This window comes from Saccopteryx leptura, chromosome 3 (genome assembly GCF_036850995.1).
Source record: "Saccopteryx leptura isolate mSacLep1 chromosome 3, mSacLep1_pri_phased_curated, whole genome shotgun sequence".
Lineage (NCBI taxonomy): Eukaryota > Metazoa > Chordata > Mammalia > Chiroptera > Emballonuridae > Saccopteryx > Saccopteryx leptura.
Window position 1 is genome coordinate 246,640,987 of NC_089505.1, and position 27,730 is coordinate 246,668,716.

The window sequence follows — 27,730 nt, forward strand, 5'->3', positions numbered from 1 at the left end:
AATATTCAGATATGTAGAGAATAATATAATAGTATATAACCACTACCGACAACTCAGATTTAACAAATATTAACAGCATTTTAACAAATATTAACAGACCTTCTCCTCTTAAAGAAATAAAATACTGCAGACCAGACATTCAGTCACCTTTGGAGCCCCGTTCAATCCCATTCTTTCACCTTTCCCAGAAATAATCTCAATTTGAAGTTGGTCAGTAACCCAAGTAACTTTCAGTGCTCTGAGTTGCATTATTCTTAAGGTTGAATACTTGTCCTCTATAGTCTCTTCTTAAGAAGTGACATTAAGAAAGAAACTGCTAATAGCTCTTTTCAAGGGTGCAAGAACAATGAATTTGGGGTGGCTTTTCCTTGTGGGGGGGACAGAGCCAAAGCTAACTTGGTTTTCCAGCCCATTTCAGTTTCTAATCTTCCTCTGTCCCTACTCTGTTACACTCATGAGCTTAGGTGAGTGCACACCTGTGTGTGTGTGACCATGAGCATGAGTGCACAGAAGTGAGAGCTGTCTGCTCTTTGCCTCAGGTGTCCGCTCTGTCCAGCGCCGGGGGCCTGGAGAACCTCATCCTCCTAGAGCAGGAGAAGCACCGGCCCCACGAGGTGGGCTCCGTGCAGTGGGCGGGGAGCACCTTCGGGCCAATGCAGAAGAGCCGGCTGGGCGAACACGAGTTTGAGGCCCTCATGAGGATGCTGGACAACCTGGTGAGTCTCCTGCCATTGTCGTTCGAGGCCAGTCTGTTGAGACATAGCCCCAGGACTAGTCAGTATGTGGCATTTGGTGGGTATCAGAGTTACCAACATCACTGTTACAATGTTAAAGCCTCATTGATTGGCAACTTGATGTAGAATCTGTAGTCATCATAACAGTAGTTAAGATGGCCTTGGCCACCCCTTTCTCAGGGCTGCGGATGTCGTCATACCTGTAGAGTGCTCTTTGGAGGAGGAGTAAGAAGATACTGGTTAGTAAAAGAAGTAGTAATCCAGTAAGAGTCAGAACCACAGAGCTTCTCTTGTGTGATTCAGTTTATTTTGTCATTAGTTCTGCTTTCTTATCTTATCTCATGACTATAACGCAGAAAACACATAATACCATACATTTCCTTGTTCCTGGTGAGCGGCATTATAACAGTATCCTGTTGTTATGACCAAATGAATCAGTCATTAAAGCAGCTAGGAGTGGGACTTAAAGGATATAAAAGAATTTTAAGACATTCTTCCTTCTTCTAGGGACAACAATTTAGTTGATGACATGATATGTAAATAGACAATTCAAGAACAAGAGGAAAACCAATACCATGAGGAGCTAATTGCAGGAAGAGACTCTAACTCCTTAGATTGCTCAGAGTAGTGAAAGATGAGACCTATCTTTATTGCATTTTATATCTGATTCCCCCCCCCCCACTGCTACTGTCTGAGACTCTCTTTATTGTGTCTAGATCACAGCAATAATTAATACTTTCCTCTTTGCCTTCAGTTCCTTCTAGTCATCTCCTCCACCATATTACCAGGCTGACCCTAAGGGTCTCTTTATAATGATGAAAGGTACAATCCACAATGAAAATACAACTAGTATTTATTTGTGTGCTGAATAATCCATGCTGAAATAAAGCCCCAGAACCGGGTGGCTTCATACAGGAGTTGTTTCAAAAATCTCTAAGAAACAGACGATTCTTAAGCTATTTCAAGGAAGAGTGAAAGAAGGACTCCTTAATAATTACAACAAAGTCAGATCATTCTTAGTCAAGTTGATGTAAAATGCTGCATAAAAAGTAGCAGATAGTATCCAGCACGAAATCAGAATAATAATACACAGTAACCAAGTGAGGGTTCATTCCTAGTATTCGAGTATGTGTTAATATTATAAATCTTCTGAATATATTTCATGATATTACTGAGTTTAAGGGTAAAAACCGTTTAATCATTTTAATAAATATCAAAAGGCAGTTGATAAAAATTTAGTTTCAGTTTATAAAAATAATAACTTAAGTAGGATGCTTATTTAACATGATTAAAATAATTTTTTTCTCAAAACATAAGCCAAGATCATGGGAAAATACTGGAAATATTTCTGTTAAATTTTATATGTGGCCTTAGTCAAGAGGCCGAGAAGTGATCTATTAAAAAGTTTGAAACAAAACGATTCCTGCTCTCAGCACCGTTATTTAATACTATTCTGGAATAATACTGAAACTTAATCCAAAGCAGTAAGGCATAAAAATAAGAGATATAAATTTAACAAAGGAAACAAAATTACTATTCTTTGTAGATAATATGGTTACATGACTATAAAGTCCAAAAGTCAACTGAGAAAAATATTAGAAATAATGAGTGCATTTTAAAGTGGTCACTTAGGAAAATACATACAAATTTTAGTAGCTTTTTTCTATCTTAACATATAATATATTTGAAAATATATATAAGAATGGGAAAAAATAATCCTGTTTGCAAATGCAGTGAAATCATAAAACATTAAGCAGACCCATTTAAAGAAAAACATGTTTAACCAATAGACATCAGGGAAAACCTGAGATCAATAAAGAATGATGATTTTTTTTTCTTTATTTTTTTTATGACTTGATTATTTTTTAGAACAGTGTGAGGTTCACAGCAAAATTGATAGGATTGTATAGAGATTCTCCATATGCCCTCTGACCCTACTACACAGCCTCCCCTATTATTAACATTCCAGAGCAGAGCGGTACATTTCTTATAACCAATGAACCTATACTGACACATCTTTATAACCCAAAGCCCATACTTTATATTAGGGTTCACTGGTGGTGGTTGTATATTCTATGGGTTTCGACAAGTGTGTAATGACATGTATCTATCATATAGTATCATACACGGTATTTTCACCCCCCTAAAGTCTCTGTGTTGTGCCTATGCATCTCTCCTCCCTGACCTCCCACCCCTGATGACCGCTGATCTTTTTACTATCTCCGTGGTTATTGCCTTTCTTGGAATGTCATATTGTAAGAATCATGTAGTATGGATACTTTCCAGATTGACTTCTTTCCCTTAGTCATATCTTTCATGACTTGATAGCTCATTTATTTATTTATTTTTAAAATTAATTTTAATGGGGTAACATTGATAAATCAGGGTACATATGTTCAGAGAAAAATCTCCAGGTTATTTTGACATTTGATTATGCTGCATTCCCATCACCCTAAGTCCAATTGTCTTCCGTTACCTTCTAACTGGTGTTCTTTGTGCCCCTCCCCTCCCCCAACCCTTTCCCTCTCCTTCCCCCCACCCCGTAACCCCCACACTCTTGTCCATGTCTCTGAGTCTCATTTTTATGTCCCACCTATGTATGGAATCATATAGTTCTTAGTTTTTTCTGATTTACTTATTTCGCTCAGTATAATGTTATCAAGGTCCATTCATGTTGTTGTAAATGATCCGATGTCATCATTTCTTATGGCTGAGTAGTATTCCATAGTATATATGTACCATAGCTTTTTAATCCACTCGTCCACTGACGGACACTTGGGCTGTATCCAGATCTTCGCTATTGTGAACAATGCTGCCATAAACATGGGGGTGCATTTCTTCTTTTCAAACAGTGCTATGGTGTTCTTGGGGTATATTCCTAAAAGTGGTATAGCTGAGTCAAAAGGCAGTTTGATTTTTAATTTCTTGAGGAATCTCCATACTGTTTTCCACAGTGGCTGCACCAGTCTGCATTCCCACCAGCAGTGCAGGAGGGTTCCCTTTCTCCACATCCTCACCAGCACTTATTCTGTGTTGTTTTGTTGATGAGCACCCTTCTGACTGGTGTGAGGTGATATCTCATTGTGGTTTTAATTTGCATTTCTCTAATGATTAGTGATGTTGAGCATTTTTTCATATGCCTATTGGCCATCTGTATGTCCTCTTTGGAGAAGTGTCTATTCATTTCTTTCGCCCATTTTTTGATTGGATTGTTTGTCTTCCTGGTATTGAGTTTTACAAGTTCTTTATAAATTTTGGTTATTAACCCCTTATCAGACGCAATGTCAAATATATTCTCCCATTGTGTAGTTTGTCTTTTTATTCTGTTCTTATTGTCTTTCACTGTGCAAAAGCTTTTTAGTTTGATATAGTACCATTTGTTTATCCTGTCTTTTATTTCACTTGCCCGTGGAGATAAATCTGCAAATATATTGCTGCGAGAGATGTCAGAGAGCTTACTGCCTATGTTTTCTTCTAAGATGCTTATGGTTTTACAGCTTACATTTAAGTCTTTTATCCATTTTGAGTTTATTTTTGTGAATGGTATAAGATGGTGGTCTAGTTTCATTTTTTTGCAGGTAGTTGTCCAATTTTCCCAACACCATTTGTTGAAGAGGCTGTCTTTACTCCAATGTATGCTCTTACCTCGTTTGTCAAATATCAGTTGTCCATAAAAGTGTGGGTTTATTTCTGGGCTCTCAGTTCTGTTCCATTGATCTATATGCCTGTTCTTATGCCAGTACCAGGCTGTTTTGAGTACAATGGCCTTGTAGTATAACTTAATATCTGGAAGTGTGATACCTCCCACTTTATTCTTCTTTTTCAAGATTGTTGAGGCTATTCGTGTTCTCTTTTGGTTCCATATAAATTTTTGTAATATGTGTTCTATATCTTTGAAGTAAGTCATTGGTATTTTAATTGGTATTGCATTGAATTTATAAATTGCTTTGGGGAATATAGACATTTTAATGATGTTTATTCTTCCTAACCATGAGCATGGTATATGCTTCCACTTGTTTGTATCTTCCCTGATTTCTTTTATCAATGTTTTATAATTTTCTGAGTACAAGTCTTTAATCTCCCTGGTAAAATTTATTCCTAGGTACTTTATTTTTTTGGTTGCAATGGTGAAGGGGATTGCTTCCTTAATTTCTCTTTCTGACAGTTCATTGTTAGTGTATAAAAATGCCTCTGATTTCTGAGTATTAATTTTATATCCTGCCACCTTGCTGAATTCATGTATCAGGTCCAGTAGTTTTTTGACTGAGACTTTAGGTTTCTCTATATACAATATCATATCATCTGTAAATAATGATAGTTTTAGTTCTTCTTTTCCAATTTGGATGCCTTTTATTTCTTTTTCTTGTCTGATTGCTATGGCTAGGACTTCCAGAACTATGTTGAATAAGAGTGGTGATAGGGGGCACCCCTACCTTGTTCCTGATCTTAAGGGGATTGCTTTTAATTTTTGCCCATTGAGTATGATGTTGGCTGTGGGTTTGTCATAGATGGCCTTTATCATGTTGAGGTATGTTCTCTGTATTCCCACTTTGCTGAGAGTTTGGATCATGAATGAGTGCTGGATTTCATCAAATGCTTTTTCTGCATCTATTGAAATTATCATGTGGTTTTTCTCCTTCCTTTTGTTTATGTGATGAATCACATTGATTGATTTGCGAATATTGTACCAGCCTTGCCTCCCAAGAAGAAATCCCACTTGATCATGGTGTATGATTTTTTTCATGTATTGCTGGATCCGGTTTGCTAATATTTTGTTGAGGATTTTAGCATCTAAATTCATCAGGGATATTGGCCTATAATTTTCTTTCTTTGTGTTGTCTTTGCCTGGTTTTGGAATCAGAATTATACTTGCCTCATAAAAGGAGGTTGGAAGTCTTCCTTCCTCTTAAATTTTTTGAAATAGCTTGAGAAGGATAGGAGTTAGTTCTTCTTTGAATATTTGGTAGAATTCACTTGTGAAGCCATCAGGCCCAGGACTTTTCTTTTTTGGGAGGTTTTTGATAACTATTTCAATCTCATTTGTTGTAATTGGTCTGTTTAGGTTTTCTGATTCTTCCAGATTAATTTTTGGAGGATTATATGTTTCAAGGAATTTTTCCATTTCATCTAGGTTGTCTAGTTTTTTGGCGTACAGTTCTTCATAGTATTTTCTTACAATATTTTGTATTTCTGTTGTGTGAGTTGTTATTTCTCCACTCTCATTTCTAATTTTATTTATTTGAGTCCTGTCTCTTTTTTTTTAGTGAGTCTGGTTAAAGGTTCATTGATCTTGTTTCCCTTTTCAAAGAACCAGCCCCTGGTTTCTTTGATCCTCTGTATTGTTTCTTTAGCCTCTATGTCATTTATTTCTGCTCTGATCTTTATTATTTCCTTATTTCTACTACCTCTGGACTTTACTTGCTGTTCTTTTTCTAGTTCTTTTAGATGCAGGGTCAAGTTGTTTATTTGAGCTTTTTCTAGCTGTTGAGGTAGGCCTGTAATGCTATGAACTTCCCTCTCAGGACTGCTTTTGCTGTGTCTCATAAATTTTGAGTTGATGTATGCTCGTTATGATTTGTTTCTAGAAATTCTTTTATTTCTTCTTTGATCTCATTGTTAACCCATTCATTATTTAATAACATGCTATTTTGTTTCCAAATGTTTGAGTATTTTTCAGTTTTTCTGTTGTTGTTGATTTCTAGTTTCATGGCATTGTAAACAGAGAAAGTGCTCGATATGATTTCAATCTTCTTAAATTTGTTGAGACCGCTTTTGTGCCCTAACATGTGGTCTATCTTAAAGAATGTACCATGAGCACTTGAAAAGAATGTATATTCTGCTGCTTTAGGGTGAAAAGTTCTGAAGATATCTATTAAATCGAGTTGATCTAGTATGTCCTTTAAGTTTGCTGTTTCTTTGTTAAGTTTTTTTCTTGAGGATCTATCTAGTGATGTTAGTGGGGTATTGAAATCCCCTACTATTATAGTATTGCTATTGATCTCACCCTTTAAATCCATCAAAGTCTGCTTTATATATTTAGGTGCTCCTATATTAGGTGCGTAGATATTTATAACGGTTATATCTTCCTGTTGGATTGCTCCCTTTATCATTATGTAGTAACCTTCTTTTTTTTTTTTAAGATTTTATTTATTCATTATAAAGAGGGGGGAGAGAGAGAGAGAGAAGGGGGAGGAGCAGAAAGCATCAACTCCCATATGTGCCTTGACCAGGCAAGCCCAGGGTTTTGAACCGGCAACCTCAGTGTTTCCAAGTTGATGCTTTATCCATTGCGCCACCACAGGTCAGGCATTGTAGTAACCTTCTTTATCTCCTACTATAGCCTTTGTTTTAAAGTCCATTTTGTCTGATACAAGTATTGCTACCCTATCTTTTTTTAAATTTCCATTTGCATGAAATATTTTTTTCCATCCTTTTATCTTCAGTCTATGTGCATCTTTTGTTTTAAGGTGTGTCTCTTGTAGACAGCATATGTACGGGTCCTGTTTTCTTATCCATGCAGCTTCCCTATGTCTTTTGATCAGATCATTTAATCTATTTACATTTAAAGTTATTATTGATATGTAGTTGTTTATTGCCATTTTATTCTTTAAAACGTATTTCTCTTTTGCTATATTCTTTTTCTCCTTTGATCTGTTTACAACAGGCCCCTTAGCATTTCTTGCAGCATTGGTTTGGTTGTAGTGAATTCCTTGAGTTTTTTTGTCTGGAAAGCTTTTTATTTCTCCTTCAATTTTAAATGATAGCCTTGCTGGATAAAGTAGTCTTGGTTGTAGGCTCTTGTTCTGCATTACTTTACATATTTCTTGCCATTCCCTCTGACCTCAAGTGTTTCTTTTGAGAAGTTGGAGGTCATCCTTATGGGGGCTCCTTTGTAGATGATAGTCTTTTTTTCTTTAGCAGCTTTTAATATTTTCTCTTTATCACTTAGCTTTGGTATTTTAATTATGATGTGTCTTGGTGTAGATTTCTTTGGGTTTCTCTTTAATGGAGTTCTCTGTGCTTCTTGAACTTGTGAGGTGTTTTCCTTAATTGAGGGAAGTTTTCAGCTATGATATGTTTGAACAAAGTCTCTATCCCTTGTTCTTTCTCTTCTTCTTCAGAAACCCCTATGATGCGGATGTTATTTCTCTTCATGTTGTCACAGAGCTCTCTTAGAGTTTCCTCAGACTTTTTGAGTGTCTTTTCTTTTTTCTGCTCTGTTTCCATGCCTTAATTTATCTTGTCATCTAACTCACTGATTTGATTCTCAGCTTCATCCATCCTGCTTCTAATTCCTTCCATTGTGTTCTTTATTTCTGATATTGTATTTGTCATTTCTGACTGATTCTTTTTTATTATTTCAATGTCCTTTTTTATATTTGCTATCTCTTTATTTAGGTGTTCGTGATGATTTATTTTTTGTTATAAAGAGTCCATAGGGTAAAGAAGTCACTGTTTCAAGTTAATTAATTAACTCAATGTAATTCCTTTAAAAATGAGGGAAGGTGTAAGGACCTAGTGAAATGTTCTTCCAGGTGAAGTTCAGAATGTCTAGGAAGGTACTATAAAAAGAAAAGTAGATAGGCATATCTGTCCCATCACATGGTAAAGTGTAATCAGTGCAACAGTTTAGAGAATTAGAAATAGACCCCAAGGACCTGAGAACTTAATGCCGGCCAGACAAGTGCCTTAGAAAGCAGCGGGAAAGAGACTACCAGCCATTTGGAGAATAAAGCTCAGGTGGATTGCGACCACATTCCTTTCAACAAGATACATTCCTGATTTATCAAAAATTGACACATGAAAATAATCTTGTACAGGTATTTAAAAAAACAGGCTAACATTTTCGATGTTTTTATGCTAGGGCACAACTTGTCAAGAGTAGCAGGATAGCCTGAAATGATGAGGACCAATATCGGCAGCTATGATTACATTAAAATTTAAACTTTGCATTTTTCTAAACCACTCTGCCCCCACCACCATAAACAAAGCTGAAAGACAAACTAAACTATGGGGGAAGATATATATTTGCAACACCTGTGACAGTCAAAATACTGGAAAGAGATATTACAAGTCAATGTGAAAGAGAAAAACATATCTGCAGAAAAAATGAACCGAGAACACTGTACAAAGGAAGAGATTCAAGTGGCCATTAAATGTACTTTAAAATGTCCAACTTCAGTAGTCACCCCAAAATGAGCAAAACAGAATTAGAGAATGGACAGAGCTAAGAATCGTTTGTTAGCTGCCCAGATTCTCAAATTCATTCTTACCACGCGGTAATCAGCTTTGCCTTTGTGGGATGTTGTCTTGCTTAGGAGACGGGAATGTTCTTGAGTCAGATTTCGGAGTTCTGAGAAGGAAATAGTTAAATCTCAGAGTGGAGGAAGGGAGGGCTAACTGTTGGATTCAGCCCAAACTATACCTCCATCCAATGAAATGGGCAGGTAGAGGAGGGCCCAGGCATCGGCACTGTTGAAGCTCCCGTATGGTTCCAATGTGCAGCCGGGGCTGGGAACCACTGCACCTGGTGAAGAGCTGGAGCTCTGTCAAGTTCACAAGGTTCTAGGGGTTTTCTCAGCCCCGATCAGAGGAATTGTTCAGATGGAGGAAGGGAGGGGTTGGGGCACCACAAAAGGAAGAATTCCAAAACACACCAGGGATGCAGGAAGGTCCGGGTTGTACTGTGGAGATGTGGGTTTAAACTGAATCATCAGAAGTGGGTGGCATGCATGCATGGGTGTGTGGGTGGGCACACAGGTGCATACAGACCACTTTCCCCATGGTAAGTGGTTCTCTTTGTGTCATTTGTAGGGCTACAGAACAGGCTACACATACCGCTACCCCTTAGTTCAAGAGAAAACCAAACACAAAAGTGAGGTGGAGATTCCGGCCACGGTCACAGCCTTTGTGTTCGAGGATGATGGCACCCCGGTGCCCGTCCTGCGGCAGCACGCCCAGAAGCAGCAAAAGGAGAAGACCCGCTGGCTCAACACACCCAACACCTACCTGCGAGTCAACGTGGCTGACGAGGTCCAGAGGAGCATGGGCAGCCCCCGGCCCAAGACCACAGTAAGGCGGTCTAGGGGCTCTGCTGGGGAGTCCGTGCTGGGGGAAGAGTGCCTGGTGACGTGTGTGGGTTAAGCAGCTTTAAAAGAGAGGAAGAGAACAAGTCTCCCCTGGATGTGTGTTCAGGACCCCCTTAGGGCTTCCTGTCAGGCGCCTGGGAACAGCTGTTGGTATCCATGGAGGCTCTGATCACCTGTTTCTTGCACCTTGCCCCTGAGTTGGGGACCAGAGGATGACCAGGCCAGGTCACCCCCAGCAACATGAAAGTGAGAAGCAACTGATTTTTGCTTCTTGCTCCCCCATCCGCAGGGGAATTCTGGGACGTTCAAGGAGGGGTATCCAACATCTGGACTGCACATCTGAGGCAACCCCCAGAGGTGGGCGGGATATTCATTTCTATGACATTGTCCTCTCCACCACACACGCACCCTGACTCTTCTTTTGATTTTTCGTGAACATTAAAGTAGTTGACAGCCAAACAGAATAGCTCTTCATTAGAGAGAGAAAAAAAAAATGAAGCCCTGTAAGTTAACATGGAGTTATCTAACACTTAAGCTCAAGCTGCCTGTCTGTCAACGCTGGTTACCAAGGTTCTGACCCTTTCTCTTAAGTGTTTTCCATGGCTGTTGACCTGGGGCCTTCTTTGGCAGCTGGGTCATTTGTTGCCCTCCTGCTCTGGTAGACAGGCATCACAGAGGAGAGACATGTTCAGGCTTGCTGACCTTCCATGTAGGCCAGTGGGCCCAGATCGCACGGGTTGGGTCACTGGGGTGGACGCATGGGTTTTACTCTGTTGCCTTACCCACCTGCCCTTGTGTGTGTTCAGTGGATGAAGGCGGACGAGGTGGAGAAATCCAGCAGTGGCATGCCCATACGGATCGAAAACCCAAACCAATTTGTGCCTCTCTACACCGACCCCCAAGAAGTGCTGGACATGAGGAACAAGGTAGGGAGGTAGCTAACTGTCTCACTATCTCTTCTTTGTCAAGAGTACTGGGGGGGGGGGGGGTTTGGGGGCAGGGGCGGGATGAACCTGTCCAATCAATACCCCTGATGCCTCTCTTGGGAAAGGAACTGCTGTTATTGGCTCTTTTCTGGGCACTGTGCTGAGTGCTATACTTCTGTGGTCCTATAGGACCCTCATACATAGAGGCTTGTGTTAGACATTAGATGTGTTTATGAGACCTGCCCACACATTGAATTTTTATGAATTTTATGCTATTTATGTTCTTATCCTTTTGGCCAAGATTTCAACATCCTCTATATTCCTTTCTCCACCTTTGCTTTACAGTTCACTTACATTTCTAAAGTTGCTTTAAAAACTCAGGCTGTAGCAGACCACCTCCAGGCCAGATACACTACCAGAGCTGGGTTTCAATGTGTGGTGCCTCTGCAGTGCTTGTTTCACATGCAGATTCCTGGGTCTCCTCCCTGTCAAAGGATTTAGATTCCGACCAGAGGGGTGGGCCCAGGAGTCTGCATTTTAAACAAACCCCTCAGGGGCTTCACAGGAATATTAAACTCGGAGGCTCTCCCTCAAGGACCGACTGTGCCTCCTTTTACTCTCCACCTCCTCCAGTTACCTTCTCTGAGTCAGCGAGGCCCTGTGTGGTGTATAAACTGTTTAGTCACTCTGAAACAAACGTGGAGACTGTGTCAGCATGGATGGACTGTGTTAGAAATAGAGGAGACAGGGTCCTACGCCGCTGGGAAACCTTATTAGGCCCAAGTCACAGACCGCACTGGACACCAGTATGCCCTGGGAATGCCCCTCCCACTCTCCACGGCCTGACACTGCACACTGGCTTACTCTCCGCCTCCCTTTCCACCTAGATTCGAGAACAAAACCGACAAGATGTGAAGTCGGCGGGGCCCCAGTCCCAGCTCCTGGCGAGTGTCATCGCTGAGAAGAGCCGAAGCCCGGTACAGCAGAGGCGGCCCCTGTCTGGAGGGGAAGCGAGTTTGCCTTCTGGGTCTTCAGTGCCTGGGGTTGGGCAGTAGGACCCCTGAGTCCTTGTGCCCACCTCCCCTCTGGTCTTGGGTGCTGGTGCTCTTGCTGCGAAACAAATGTTGTGAGAACCAGGGACAGTGTCTAAGAGCTCCCTGTGGGCTCTGGGTGGGCAGCAGCTGCCCACGTGCCCATGGGTGTGAGGCCGACCTCCATGTTTCCCCCATGAAACTTCAGTCTTCCCTCTGTTAGTATCTTGCAAAGTGGGGGAAGGCAGAAACGTGGCTGGCAGCTCCCAGCTGCTCCCAACCAGCCTGCCCCGAGCATGTCTGGCCTCTGCATGGATGTGGCATCATGACATTGTAGCATTGGGACAACGCTCACACGTTCTCAGAGGGGAGGCATGTATATAAGGACTGGTGCTCCTGCCGCCGGGAGGGGCAGGTAGTTGCTCACACACACCCACATAGAGTTAGAAAGTATCAAGTCGTTCCCATGCTTGAGATAGAACAGTGTTTGTCTAGTGTTTAGCAAAAGGGGTGAAGGTCAGAATTCTGGCTCATGTTGGAAATAATTGCTGCTCATTGCAAACTAGCAGTGGGCACAGCCTCTTCCTTTGAGTAAGAAAGAGGGGAAGAGAGGAGCCATTCCTCTCTGCTGAGCGAGCTGGGGCAGAGCAGTGATTTCCGACTGGGCTGCAGCCCACGGGATGCGTGCCCATTGGCAGGAGAAGTGTGAAGGTTACCCATCTCCACCCCACCGCAACTCAGCCAAGATGAGGAACACCAAATGTGCCCCTGGGTCGAGGATAGGAATACCGCATGATAATGGGAGGTGAGAGTTCAAGACAATGAGCAAAACTGTTAAAGACTCAGACATTTATCCCAATATATGAATACCATTTATTTTGGAGTCCTTCTTCTTGGAATCTCGATGTTAGACTCTCTTTTGAACTCCACAATTCCTTGAGGTAGGCCCAGTGCTGCCCCCTTTTGGGAGGAGCCCACGGGAGAGGAGGACTGGGGCAGGGTGGGCCCGCTGCTCAGGGCCGCCTCCCCAGGCCAGGCCGTGCTGTCTTGGGCTCCTCCTCAGCGTCAGAGCACTGCAGGCACAGGGGCCAAGGTGGGGATGCTGCCTTAGGAACCAGGACTGTGCAGTGTGAACTTCGGTCCCTGTCTTGAGCTAGAGGGGTCAAAGGACTCCTGAAGCTCCCACAAGCTTACCCAGCTGTGAGCTCCCCAGAGGTGGTGAAACAGCCATTTTGCCAACGTCCCCACAGGGGACAGGCGAGTGAAGACCCAAGATTCAGGGCTTTGGTCCCCTTGTAATTTATGACTGTGTAAAAGGACTAACAGTGTGGACTGAGAACGCAGAAGCAACTGTGTTTTGCTGCTGTGTGCTGTAGCTTGTGCTGCTTTGGAGGGGCGGGAAGGGGGGGTGCAGTGGGCATGAGTTTGGGGAGCCACCGCTTTGCTGGCTGGATGTTGCTGACTGACTTTGGGCCGCTGACTATATTTGCACAGTGATGGCTTGCAAGCATCCACAGGAAGGACTGCAATAAAGGTGTGTCTTCCTTCTGCTTGGGAACATCCTTTGATTTTATTTCTGGGGCAGAGGGTAGGACCCCTGCATTCATCTAGGCAGTTGCAGAGGATCTGGGTCTGGGGTGAGGTAGCCACAGGGAGGAGTGAACAGGCCCTACCTTGAGGCCTGTGCTGTTTCCAAGGAGCTGCATGTCACGCTGTCCTTAGCACGACCACTGGCAGCCACATGAGTCTGAAAGGAATCTCGGGCCTGGGCCCCAGCCCCGGCGTTCAGAGAGCAACACACAGTCTGTGGTTAACTTTCAGTCTACAGACAGCCAGCTGATGGCCAAGGGCGACACGGACACCAAAGATGAGTCCGAGGAGACGGTGCCCAACCCCTTCAGCCAACTCACTGACCAGGAGCTGGAGGAATACAAGAAAGAGGTGGAGAGGAAGAAACTAGAACTTGAAGGTAAAGAGCCCCAGCGCTCCAGGGTCTCCCAGGGTGGAGGGGAGAGCGTGGGGGAGTCCAGAGAGAGCGCGGAGCAGCCTCTGGCACGGCCCTCGGGCTCGGTCTAGCCTCTGCTTTCATATTTAGCCACCTGCTTCTCTGTCTTCTCATCATATCCTCAATTTGATCTTCTGCCAATCACCAAATAATATTCTTATTAGCATAATCCTATCAGTCACAATAATGACCCTCGTTATGCAAGGCCTAACAGTTCCCCGTGTCTTGAGGACCTCCCCCAACCCTCTCAACTGAGTATAGAGTTAATCCTTGGAGAGTGCTTAGAATAGTGCCTGTAGATGTGGCGTAGGGCAGTAAACACCAGATAAATTAGTTATAATAGTGGTAGTTAGTAATTATCTTTCAGAGCTGGTGTAAACTTTTTAGACAATCAGAACTCTCCACTAGCTGACTTCTTTTTTTTCTTACCTCTCCTTTATTTCAGAGTTAAGCCCATCCTTCCCTGTTGACTCACAGATCGATACTCACACTCAGTGATGGTTTATGTGCCCTTGTCCCTTCCTGGCATGGCTTCACTTCTGGGCCAGCCTGATTCAGAGTCATCTACATGTCAGGCTCCATCTCAAACCCCCTCCTGCTAAGCCTGTGCAGTCTCTCCTCACCCCCCACATTGAGCTGTCCCTTCTCTTTGCTTCAGGAGCACCTGAGGTCTGAGATCCAGAACTCAGCTCCTGGTGTTGTCCAGCAGGCTGGGCTTCTACTCCTCAGGGCAGGCTCTCCCTCCACGATGCCCCTCCCCACCTAGGGTCAGACACCATCCTCGGTGCCAAGCACGCACTGGGAAAACCTTGCTGGCTTGCTCAGAGTTCTGATGGGTCAATTGAAAAAGTAGGTGGAAAAATATGGTGATTTTTATCCCTAGGCATTGTTTGCACTGAACATGTAAATGAGATAAATGAAAATGAGTTATATGACACCAAGTCATGCGTGGGACCTGTCCTGCAGACTTGCTGCCTACCTCAGGGATAGCATCCACAGGTGGATGTGCTCTGTTGGAGGGACCAGAACATGGCTGTGACTTCTCCCACTGGCCTCCCCCAGGATGTCACAGAATTAATAAAAGGATAGGGGAGCACCTAACTCCAGCCAGGAGAAATGAGGACAGAGGAGGAGAAAGCAGTTTCTATAGCGTTCTCTTTCTGTCTACCTCTCATCTGCTTGACCTTTATACTGGGGTGGTTTTCTGTACTTTCAGGGGAGAAAGAAACCACTGCAGAGGAGCCTGGCTCACCTGTAAAGTCAGCACCTGCTTCCCCTGCACAGAGTCCAGTGAAGTCAGAGACAAAGAGCCCCGTGGTCTCTCCCGCCAAGTTGTTAGACGGTGAGTGGAGCAGAGCGGCCAGGCCAGGAGGGAGGGAAGTGTGTCCACAGGCTGAGGAAGGGGCCTGCCTGGGAGGCGGGGCCTGCCTTTCAACAGGTGTCACCACCCCCCACCCGGAAAGGTTTGCCCTCCACCGTATCTAGGGAATCTGAAATAGAGTTTACTAACTTAGGCTCGTTCCATTCACTAGCTGTGACCACACACCTTCCGTTCATGACTCATAGCTTTCTCACGTCTGACTCTGACTGGGTTGGCTAATGGGCCTTTCTAGATGCAGCAGCCCAGGGCTCAGACCTTAATGTGCCCAGGGGTCACCTAGGGATCTTTTAAAAATGAAGATTTTGGTGCAGCCAGTCTGGGGTAGGACCTGAGACTCTGCATTTCCAGCAAGCTCTCAGGTGAGAGCTTGTTCTCAACCTTGACTGCACTTGGGAATCGAGGGGGCTGGGCCGGGCAGAAGGGCTTTAGCAACCCTGACGCCTGCTTGGGCCCCATCCCCAGTGGTTCTGATTGAAATGATTTGGGGGTGAGGGAGGGAAGGAGTGAAGCCTGGAGGGGTTTTTTTTGTTTTTGTTTTGGGTTTTGTTTTTTTTTGTATTTTTCTTGAAGCTGGAAACGGGGAGAGACAGTCAGACAGACTCCCACATGCGCCCGACCAGGATCCACCCAGCACGCCCACCAGGGGCGACGCTCTGCCCACCAGGGGGCGATGCTCTGCCCCTCCGGGGCGCCGCCCTGCTGCAACCAGAGCCACTCCAGCGCCTGGGGCAGAAGCCAAGGAGCCATCCCCAGCGCCCGGGCCATCCCTGCTCCAATGGAGCCCCGGCTGCAGGAGGGGGAGAGAGAGACAGAGAGGAAGGATGGGGGGGGGGTGGAGGAGCAAATGGGCGCTTCTCCTATGTGCCCTGGTCGGGAATCGAACCCAGGTCCCCCGCACGCCAGGCCAACGCTCTACCGCTGAGCCAACCGGCCAGGTGAAGCCTGGAGTTTTAAGATCCCCCAGGTTATTCTAATGTGTAGCCCAGGTCAAGAACCACTTACTAGCTACTAGTTTAGAGGACTGAGTTCTAGGCCCAACTCAGCTGCTAGTAATAGTTCAACTGCTAATTTTAGAAAATCAGATAATCTCTGTGCCTCAGTCTCTTTGTCTGTCAAATGGGACTACTATTTTCCCTTTTTAGGGTTCTGATATGTGTAAGGAAAGTTGTAAATGAAAAATGCTTTGAAAGAGTAAAAGCATGATTTAAATGTAAGAGATAATTATGGCTGTGGTCAATAATATATATTATATATATATATATATATATGACAGATAATAATAGTATTATAGTCCATACCATCTAAATCATAAAAGTGTCTTCAGTGAGCTCCTGAAATTACTTCTGACCCCCACTCTTCCTGCCCCCCAGGGCCCTCACCACAGGGTTTATACCACCAGGTAGGGAGCAAAGGTTTGGTGGCCTGCTGGGATCTTCTCCCTCCTGGCTAGAATGGCCACATTTGTGGAAGTTGCTAGAATCCCCCAACCCCTAGTGCCCTCTAAAGGCAAAATGCTGCCTCCAGGGCAGGCCAAGTGTTGCGGAGGAAACCCATCTGCTTGAGGCCAGAGCCCCGAGTGGCTGTCCCTGACTGCTTGTGTTTGTGTTCGTTGTGTCTCATCGTAGTGTTGTCGACCTGTCTCCACAATGTCTTCCTTTCTCTTCCCATTGTGCCTTCATCAAAGGAGTTTCCTCCGATTCTGAATACTTGTCTCTGTAGTAAGTATAGAGAGGCTGTTTACTAACCCACCCCAACATTCGCAAAGGGAGACGGAGGACTTTTTCAAAAGAAATATATCCCCCCTCCCCTTTTTGCAACTCACAACCCTGCCTTCAGGAGGTTTCCTGGCTATAAAACTCATGACCGATTCCATATGTGCTATGCATGGACAAGATTTCCCTGAACGATATACACACATATGATACGCTCATGCAAAGACACACTGATACTCGCACAGCGCATGCCACCCAGAAGAAACAAGCCCCTCACAGGGAATGCGCAGTGGGGCCAGCCCCTGGGCACTCCCAGTAGTAGAGTGCTTATGGCCCTTGGGAGTACATCTACATACCGGTTTTGAATGCATGGACACCTCTAAGGAGCCAGTGACCTCTTCCCGGGCTGTGGCCAGAGCCTGAATAACCTTGGGACCAAATACCTTGTAGGGATGCATAGAGCACCTGGCTTGAGTGCTGTCTTCAGTGTCCCTCAGGGCATGCACACCTACTGCACAGGGAATCCAGACTGGAGAGGAGGCTCACGTCAGGAGTGGGGGAGGGCTGGCAATTTCATATTAGCTCCTGGGAGCCCCTTGGAGTGAGGTCTGCTGCTCGGTGGGACAAAGGGCAGGAGGAAGGCTGTGTTGGGTGGGTAACTGCTTCCCTACCCCTGACATTGTCCCCACTGCAGCAGGATTCCTGCTTTCTCTCTTGTACACTATATGCCCCAGTGGAAAGCACACCGAAGCCGAGTTCTAGAAAAGGGAAGGTCTCCCTTGAAGACTCTTCCTGTAATGCAGACAGAGCTGGGAAGTGTAGGCCTCCTTGGAGCAGACCCCACGTGATGGGGCATAAGCTGTAGTGGGTGACCAGTATGACATGGTGCTGGTGGCCCTGACCAGTTGTCCAGTGGCGTGCCCAACTCCTCAGGGCAGACGGGGCTGACCCTCCGAGCAGCAGCTGCAGTTTTACATTTAGCTCACTCATCAGGTCAGGCTTTGTCATCAGGTGTCACCATGCTCTCAGGTCCTCTTGTGCTGAGTCACCTCACTGTCACTCCTCATCTGTCTCCCTGCCTCCTACCCCATCAGCCTCTCTGAACAAAAGTCTTTCAAATCTGGCCATCTTTGTCTTTGTCTTCTGACTGACCAGCTCCTGATTTTCCTGCCCCTGCTAACTCCATCCTCCAGGGACCCTCCAGGCGCACCGCTATGCCTTAAAGAAATAGCCCTGCATTTAACATCAGATCAGCTCTGCCACGGACTAATTTAGACATCCCCAATAAGTTACTTAAGAACACTTCATAAGAGAGGGATACCATGAATCCAGCTCACAGCATTGTTATCAGGATAAAGTGATAGAGATAGGTGATAAGAGGACCATCTAATGTGCTCAGACAAATTGGGTTCTCACTGGGTACTATGTCCTTGGGATTGTGAAAGAGAATATAGCACTTGTTTTAAGCTACTTATGGTAGCTTTGGGGTTGTTATATAGCAATAGATAATTAGTAAATCTCAGTGTATAATAAAAACTGATTTTATGGAAATTAGTTCTTCTGTGGGTTGACTGGGCTCAGGAGGATGGTTCTTCTGCTCCACTGATATCAGCTGGGCCTGCAGTCATCTGGGAGCTTCACTCAACTGGAACTTCTAAGATGGTGCGCTCGCATGTCAGGTGCCCTGGCAGGGGCAGCTGGAAGGCTCAGTTCTGCCAGGACACTGGGGTGGTGTCTGTTTCTCTGTCTCTGTTTCTCTCCTCATGGTTGTAGGACCTCTCCACGTGTGTTTCCATCAGGGTAGTTGGACTTTACACATGCTGTCTCAGGGCTTCGCAAATTATAAAAGCAGAAGCTGCTATGCTTTCTAAACTCTGGCCTGAGGCTGGCTCAGCGGCACTTCCTCTATATTCTGTTTGTTACTGTATCCACGGGGCCAGCCCATATTCAGTGTGAGAGAGCACCACATCCAAATTTGAGCTCTTACAAAATGATAAATGGCTTGACCAGGTGGTGGTGCAGTGGACAGAGCGTCAGACTGGGATGCAGAGGACCCAGGTTCAAAACCCCAAGGTTGCCGGTTGCTGGCTTGAGCGTGGGCTCACCAGCTTGAGTGCAGAGTCTCTGGCTTGAGTGTGGGATCATAGACATGACCCCATGGTCGCTGACTTGAGTCCAAAGGTTGCTGGCTTAAAGCCCAGGGTTGCTGGCTTGAGCCCAAGGTCACTGGCTTGAGCCCAAGGTCACTGGCTTGAGCAAGGGGTCACTCGCTCTGCTGTAGTCCGCTGGTCAAGGCACGTATGAGAAAGCAATCAATGAACAACTAAGGAGCTGCAATGAAGAACTGATGCTTCTCATTGCTCTCCTTCCTCTCTGTCTGTCCCTATCTGTCCCTCTCTCTATCTCTCTCTGTCTCTGTAAAAAAAAAAAAAAAAAAAAAAAGATAAATGACACATGCAAATATAGAATGAATATATTGGCAGTAGTTTTAGAGAAGGGCAAGATCATTGTCAAATGTCAAGGGAGGCTTGAGTCAGACCATGGGGCGATATATACTTGCACTGGCCAACAGTAGAGTGGGTTATTCAATGGTGGTGGCCAGGAAGTGGGAGGAGTAAAAATACTGGAAAGGACACTGGAAGATCAACGAACAATGAGTAGTTTGAGGCTGAGGGATGGTTATAAATCAAGTCTGAGAGATGAAATGTCTCCTTACCCCTCCATCCTCTGCAAGCCTTTTGGCCTTTTGTCGACCTGTTCACAGGGGTCTGGATGTGAGCCCTGGCTGCCAAGTTTAATCTTGCTCCAAATTACCACTCTGAATCCCTCCTTCCCCTCCGTCTGGCCACCATTCCTGAGAAAGCCCCCAGTTTTCAGCCTCTGCTGCACCCCACCCACCCCCACATCTGTCCTCTACTCCCAGAGCTCTCAGTACCCCAGCGGAGAGAAAGCCAGTGTGCTCCTAGGGGTGCTGGAAGACAAGCTCCCCTCTGCCCCTAGCTCCTGGGCTTTTTCTCAACTGCTGAAGACCAGTTGAGAGCTCCATGTAGTTCCAGCCTTTACTCTCTTGGGATGTAAACAGAGGAGAGTCAGGCTCTCAGACCTGGTCCTTGATACTTTCCAGGAGCCCAACAAATGCTTATTTCTGGAGCCCTGACTTATCACCCTTTCTCTTGGCCAGTCAAACTCTCCAGTGGTCTCTGCCGCTGAGGGACAGACCTCAATTTGGAGCCTGGCTCCTCCTAGCCTCACTGGGCCTCCAGTAGCCCCACTTTCATTACTGCTCCTCCACCAAACAACTGATAGTGTGGGAGCTCTGAGATTCTCGTGGGTGTACTCAGTGTGGCCTTGTTCACTGAGGAGTGAGAAGTTGGAGTGCCACTCTGCTAAACCAAGACACGCACCAGGAGCTGAGGCTGTAGATGAGGCAGAGAGCAAGGTGGGTATGAGTGAAGGGCACGGTTGGAGCAAAGATCCTCATCTGCCAGGACAGGAAAGGACACATGGAATGAAAGTAGGAGCCTGTCTTGCCCACAGTTATCTTTATGGAGCTAGAAGGCAAGGACTAAAATCATCTGGGAGGGTCGGGCTTGAGAAGCGTGTCTTACGGGGCCATCCAACAGAGCAGCCGGCAGGGAGAGTCTGGAGCGAGGCTGCAGAACGAGGGAAGGGCACGAGCCCAGGAGGATGAGTGGGGACAGGGGACTGGGCCCAGGAGACAAAGGCCAGCACTCAGCGATGCTGCTTGTGTACATGGCTGGGCCGGGTCAGCTCGGAAGACTCAGGCTAGGACAGACAGGAAAGAAGATGAGGTGAGGCGTTGGCTTGGCTAGGACAAAACCAGTCACACCTTCATCCATTTGCTCACGCATTTGACCGTTCGTGGGTTCCGCATTTTTTGTGTACCTTCTGTGAGCTAGTTACATAGATAATTTAGGTACAGTCCTGCCCTAATTATTTCAGTTCTGAGGGGGAGACAGGCATAAACAAGGAAGTTTGGTTGTTTTACCGTGTCCATGGTGGAAGTTTATATAGTGGGGGCAGAAAGGGGTGAGTGATCAATTCTACTTGGAAGTAGGGAGGGGTCAGGAAAGACTTGAAGGAAGAAGTGGCAGTCCCGCTGACTCATTGTATGGGGTAAAGGTTGGGAATGCAGGAGAGAGAAGGGCCTTCCAGACAGAGGGAAACAGGCTGGGTGACAGGGAGGGGTCAAAGGGCCAGAGATTGATAAAGCCAGATAGCAGGTGAACTGAGGAGAGTACACAGGGAGAAGGCTGTGTCTGCTCATTTCCTGCATTCAAGAATACTGCCAGGTAATGGCCACAGGAACACACGGCAGCAGGCAAGCAGGGGCTCTGGGAGTCGAGCATTGAGGAGCTTGGTAGTTAGATGATCACAGAACGCGGGCTGGACAGGAGGAATGGGAGCCTGTGGCCGAGGCCTTTGGTTCTGAGAGAGAGGCAGTCCTCAGAAGTCGCCTGTGGGAGAGCTTCGACTTGCCCAGCCTATTTCAGAAGTCACGAAAGACCTTATCCAGATAGTTAAACCAGTCCATTCTAACCGTCCCCCAACTGACCCTGTCCGTCCCATCTTCCATGTAACTGTACATTTTCTTAGTCATCAACCCTGTCAAGAACCCTAGCCTTTTCCTAAAGCTCATTTTCACCCACTCTCTCTGCGACACCAGCCTTACCTGTCCCCATTACATTCCTGTGCAGCCCGGCACGCCAGGGTCCTTCCGTGACATGTGTCTCTGCCACACTCACACTCTCACACATGCCCCAGTCTCCCACAGTGAGAAGGGCACTGAGCTGGCTGTCAGCATACCGGAGTCCCCTCCTCCTCAACTGTTTACTCAGTTTCCATAGCTGCAAACTGGGGAGCAGGTGAGACTGACGATCTTTACAATCCTTTCTACTTTTCAAAGTCAACGGTTTTGTAATTGTTCCTCCTCCCTCCTCATCCAGGCATTCCAAAGCTCAAGTGGAAGCAGGTTGGAGTGAGAGTGGGAGGGTAGAGAAAGGGCCGCAGGAAGGTGTTGGTCCTGGGGGCCTAGTGGTTCGGGCTTTGAAGATGGTGCCAATCCTGGCAGGTCCCTCCAGGCGGGATCAAGGCCTGGGTGTGGCACGGGGTGGTAGCAGCCAGGATGGCCCGACCAGGGATATTCCCCTGTTGGTTAATCCTTATCTTACAAACACGGGGTCCAGGTCACTCAGGGATGAGAACATCATTTTCATACATTTACTGGTGAAACTGAACCAGTTACAACCCTTAGATGCTTCCACTAAGTTGTCCATGACACTGCTCTCCCCGCTCCTACAGCCTCTGTCCCCACCTGTGTCTGTTCCTTCATTCTGTGCCTAGAAAGGCTCCTATCTGGGCCCTAGCTGGGCCTTCACCATTACCTGTTTCATTTGCAGACAAGAGCCCAGACTTACTGACCTGCCAGGGCTCGTTCCCAGGGCAGGCTGCGTGGAAGGGGGCAGGTCTGGGTGAGAGCCCTGCCCGCCGACGTCAGCCTGCCCCCACCACTCTATGCTCACCTCGTAGAATTGCCTAGAAGTGGTTCTGGCAGAAGCTCTCACCTGAATGAGGTCTTATGGGTCGTGTCTTCTGATCTTTTTCCAGAAGGTGCTAAGAAGACAGAAACAAGCAAAGCCACCACGGAGCCTGAAACAACACAGCCAGAAGGGGTGGTGGTCAATGGGAGGGAGGACGAGCACACCGCTGAGGAGATTCTCAGCAAAGGCTTGAGCCAGATGACCACCAACGCTGACACAGATGTTGACACCTCTAAGGACAAAACTGAGTCGGTCACCAGTGGCCCCATGTCCCCAGAGGGCTCACCTTCCAAATCTCCCTCAAAGAAGAAAAAGAAATTCCGAACCCCATCCTTCCTGAAAAAGAGCAAAAAGAAGGAGAAAGTGGAGTCCTGATCCGTGGCACCCTGAGGCTCCCATCCGCACCCTCTCCCCACCTTTCCTTCTCCCCCCTTTGTCCCTGGAAGCACAGGGCTGAGGAGAGAGAGAGTAGGACCCTGGACCACACTCTGATGGGGAACAGAGAGATTGCCCCACCAACCCCTCATTGACAATTGCCCCAGAGAAATCAGGTGACTTTTCCAAGGTCACCCAACTAGTTAGTGGCAGAGCCTACGCTGGAATTCAGGTCTCCTGGCTCCCAGTCCAGTGCTCTTACCACTACACAACACTGCCTAGTTGTGGGCTGCCTTTGTGAGGATGCTGCCCACTGAGCTGAGCCCCGGGCAAGAGGGCCAGAGTGGGCCACATGCTCTCACAGCCTCCAACTAAATCAGGTTGAGGCTTCCCCTGAACAAGGTCCTTTTCCTCGCGGGAACCCAATCTCCTGCTGATAGAGCCATCACTATGTTTAGAAATCTCTCTTCTCTTTTTCATAGGGCCCCTGCCTTGCTGCTCGCAGTAACCAGACAGATTGACCTGTACCCTTCACCTGAAGTTAGTCTTTGTTCCCAAGGGCTGATGGCTTAGCTTGCGCCTCCCCAACCGGTAACCCCGAGCTTTCTTCTTGGAACCTCCTGAATTACGGATGGAAGAGTTGTAAGAGTTGGCAGACATAGGGCAAGCCAAGACAGCCATAGAATGGGAGATAACTTAGTCAATATAAGAAGCCAGGAGCTTGACCTATTCAAATTGTGTATCTCAGGAGCTTCAAAAGTAAAACCAAATTTAGCTTAGAAAACAATTGTCTCATGCTCAGGGCTGAAACAGGGGGAAATTTAGGTCGTCTGTTGGCTGTGGGTCATGTGAGGGTGTTCAAAGCAGCACAGGAGATGCTATGCCTTTCTAGCCTTGCACGGCACGTGGAGCTCTGCCCGTCTCACTCCTGGCAGCAGTGAGGTGTCCCCTGACCTTCCCTCAAACCCGGAAGCACTGGTTCATTGACTAGAACTGGCATCTCCCCTTGGCACCTTGACCTTGATTCCTTTGGGTTCCAACTCAGTCATTCTGGGTCCAGCAGAGGAGAATGAGGTGAACTTTTCAGGATTAATCAGAGAAATGCTTACGTGTCCCCTGTCACTACCTGTCCATCCTGGGGCCTGGTAACAACCGTAGCTGTTTTAAATGCCAGCACTATCTTTCCATATTATTCCATGGAGTATCGATTAATGAGTATTCTTGGCTCCTAAAAAATAGACAATCCTTTCTCTTTAAAGCACAGTGTCTTCAAAGGGTATTTTCCCCTTTGGTCCTGATTATTGTAAGAGTATTTTTGAAAGTTCTTGATCATAGTTTCCATGTTTGAGCACTTACTATATAGAGACACTGTGTAAGCTTTCTATATATTATATCCTTTAACCCTCACAAGAATCCTGTAATGTTGGTAAGATTATTCCCATTTTATGGGTAAGGAAACTGAGCCCCCAAAAGGATAATTCATTGTTCCAGGTGACTTAGCTAGAAAGATCCAGAACCTAGATTTAAATTCAGTTCAGCCTGAGGCCAGAGCCTTTGCTCTTAATAGCTATGGAGACCAGAAATCTTTAACCCTTGAGGGTGGTGGTTTTAGTCTAGGACCCATTTCTGTGACTGGATTCCACTGCACATAATGTCAGTACTTGAAATGAAGGTGGTGAATCCCCGGTGTTCTCCCTCATCAGTGCACGTTAAGTTCCTGGTTAACGTGGACTGTGGCAAGGCCAGCGTGGACCTCTGACAGAGGAGACGCACGGGCCTTCTGGCTGAGGCAGGAAGTACATCCGCAGTGGGGCTATTTCTTGAGGAGGAAGGAAATTGACACGTCACCAAGGAAAACCCAAGGCCATGTCTCTTTAATGCAGATTCCCAACCGCTATCCCAGCCCCCTCCCTGACACCACCACGCACCCCTCCCCCATTCTATGTTGTGACTGGGTTTTGTGATAGACAACCCAACGATCGGAGGCATTGATGCCTCAGAAAAGTCTGTGATGTAAGAAATGCCTTTAAAAGCCAATCCTTTGATGCCTTCTTTAAAAAAGTAGATTTCACATTTACTCATTCATCCCCTCACAATACCCATTCAGCACCCACAGAATGTCGGGTATTATGCTGACATTAAAAGAGAACAATCATTGGGACTAGAAGAATCAGTGGCAAGCAATGTAGAGAAATGGGTGGACACAACCATTTTTGCCACTTTTTGTGTTTGGGTTGTTGTAGCTCAGAGATACGTTGATTGACTCTTCATTCCCTTTACAACAGTGAGGCCTCATTTAGATGAATATACCAGAGCTTTCTGGAATTTGAGCATTGTCCTTGGAATTTATGCTGTGGGTCCATCTCATATTCATCCATTTGTTCCTTCCTTGTACATTCAAAAATCACGTATGAGCTTGGACCATGGGCCAGGCCTGAAGGCAGGACTCAGTAGAGGAGGCACGTAGATAAGGTACACATGGGTAAGTGTGCAGAGGCGGCGTTAGGAAGCAATGATTTACTTTCTGGGCCTGAGAAACCTTCCTGAAAGGAGTGATGGTTGAGTTAGATTTTTCAAAACAAAGAGGAATTTTCTAGGAGAACGAAAGGTTTGGCAGGACATCCCATGATGAGGGAAGAGCATGTGCAAAGGCATGGAAGCACAGGACTCCATGATGTGAGCCCGGAGCATTCGGCACAGCCAGAGCCTATGGGGTAAGGTGGGGCGAGGGTGGGCGGCTCGCTCCACAGGTGGGCAGGGCTGGATCATAAAGAAATGCACAGAAAGTATGGAGGAGCTAGACTCCATCATGTAAGAGGTTTGGAGCCACTGAAGACTGACAATCAGGGTGGAGGCACGACCAGCCCTGGGTGTTTGGAGTGGAGAATGGAGTAGAGAGGAGAGGGCTATGGGCGTGCGTGGAAGATCTCACAGTGAGGCCTTTCTGAAACGTCAGTACTAATCCATGTTTGGTGGCCTGCCTTACACTCCGTTTTCCCTTATAGCAAAAAAGTGAGCTTACAACACTGAATTCATTGCCATCAAATTATTTGGATAAGACATCTTAAGAGAGATTTTTGACAAAAAGAGGGAAATATTCAAAGAGCTAATGCTAAGCACAGTTTCCAGTTCTATTTTGGCTTCTGGTTGCTGGGAGAGCTGTGGAGTCGTTTTGCCAGTTTCTTCTTCCCTCGGTAGTACAAAGTGTGGCCCGCTCAGCTCCAGGCTGGAGGCTGTGCACTGGCCGAAACCGATGCGGGGTCCAAACAGAACCGCAGGCTTTTATGGGGACAGGAGGGACATTGTCTTTGGCTCTGATTAAAAGCTGGCTGGAAACTTGGACCAGTATCTACCTGGAGAAAATATCTATATGGAGAGCTCAGAATTGGTAGGCAATAGTTCATTTCAAGCTTGGATGTGCCACAGAAAGGGAATGAGGAAATGGAACTAATCTACTGAGCTGGGAAGCGGAGAGCTTTCTGAGGCTGTTTCCATTGGGAAATGGGCAGGGCTGGGAGGCAAAGAGGGATGATTGAAGAGATACACGCAGCCCCAGTGACTCTGTGCACTGGTGGCTGGCACCCAGCAGAGGTGTGGGAGAACCAGCCACACTGTGTGACCTTTCTTCAGTGTTTCCAAAAAGTGCTGCCAGGATACAACCCCCAGCTCAGATATGGGCTCCCTAAGAGCCTCCTGGCCTGCAGGTGACACAAGCAACTGTCCCACTTCGGCCTGGTTCTGAACAGATCAGAATGAGCTTCCTCAGCACTCCTATAACAAAAATGGGGTTCTTCTTAAAGGACTGAGTGTGTTCAGATGAACCCACTGGAAAACATTGCCCTTATACCACTGACTAAAGTGCAGGCCGTGTCTTGAATCCTGCTCCCTGTGTCTAGCACTGTGTCCACTCAGTTCGGAATGTGGCAATACAGTCACTCAGATGTTGTCTTGTCAGTGTCCTAACAGAGCTACTGCTTCTGTAGCTTGGGGACAACTGCTAGAAAGCCACTTCTCTGATTGCATGGATTTAAAAGAGCCATTTGCCCAAGAGCTTAATTTACTCTTGAAAGTCTGAAAGATGAAAAAGAAGTGTGACTTTTTTTCATGCAGTTGTGCACAGGGCTGGTGGACACACAACCCACCATCGGCCCATCTGCCGTCTTTTGCACAAGTGTAATGTTTATGTGCTAGCTCCAGGCTGAGAGTATTTTGTTTCTGGCTGTTGAACAAGTGAGAAAATGCAGAGCACTTTCTCGCCTCTTTCCTGCAGTCAGCAGCAGCCCTGGAACTGGCAGGCGCAGTTGCAGTTGACTTTGAGCATAGAGGAAACAGGTCTTACATTTCTCCCCACTGGAGCCCAAGCAAAGTGTCTAAGACACCAGCATTCAAAGAGCCTGAAAAGGAATGACAGGGGAGATAAATCCACGCCCTGCACCCCCACAGAAAGGACAGGGCACCTCACGGGGCACCGCACAGCACTTAACCTGATGGGACATCTTCCTGCCAGCGGCCCACACCTATTGCAGTGTAACACAAGAAGTCAGAGGCCTTAACCTGACTCTGATGAAATGTGCTCGTTGGCTGTTTATCTGCACAGGTCCACAACGCAAAAAAGCATACAGAGTAGAGCGATTATTTCCAAATGCCCTGCCCAACCAACCTCCGGCCACTTGGGTGAGGCATTTTTTCTTTGCCAGAAATCAGAGCACACACAGGGATCCCTGTCACCAAAGCACAGCCGACCCTCTGGAGCCTCTCCCAGTGAGAAGCCACTGTCTCCTGGGAATCATTGTGGGGCTTCCAGGTGGGAAGTCCTTCAGTGGAGACAGCTCCTTTGACCATATTTATCTAGACAGGCTTCTCTTTCTAGGAGCAATCAGGAGGAGCCCCCCTGGGGGTGTTCTCAAAAATAGGGA

At 46.3% G+C, this 27,730-nt stretch overlaps 1 protein-coding gene across 2 annotated transcripts in view; it reads left to right on the forward strand.

Moving 5' to 3' along the window:
• ADD2 (adducin 2) overlaps window positions 1-25,103 on the forward strand; it is a 114,830-nt gene extending 89,727 nt beyond the window's left edge. For both annotated transcript variants that reach the window (XM_066378039.1, XM_066378040.1), the window contains exons 10-16: window positions 540-716; window positions 9,549-9,806; window positions 10,630-10,749; window positions 11,637-11,726; window positions 13,602-13,749; window positions 15,002-15,127; window positions 22,507-25,103. In XM_066378039.1, coding sequence (XP_066234136.1) covers window positions 540-716; window positions 9,549-9,806; window positions 10,630-10,749; window positions 11,637-11,726; window positions 13,602-13,749; window positions 15,002-15,127; window positions 22,507-22,814 — 1,227 coding nt within the window. In that variant the 3' untranslated portion in view covers window positions 22,815-25,103. The remainder of the gene's footprint in view (window positions 1-539; window positions 717-9,548; window positions 9,807-10,629; window positions 10,750-11,636; window positions 11,727-13,601; window positions 13,750-15,001; window positions 15,128-22,506) is intronic.
• Window positions 25,104-27,730: the final 2,627 nt, after the last annotated feature.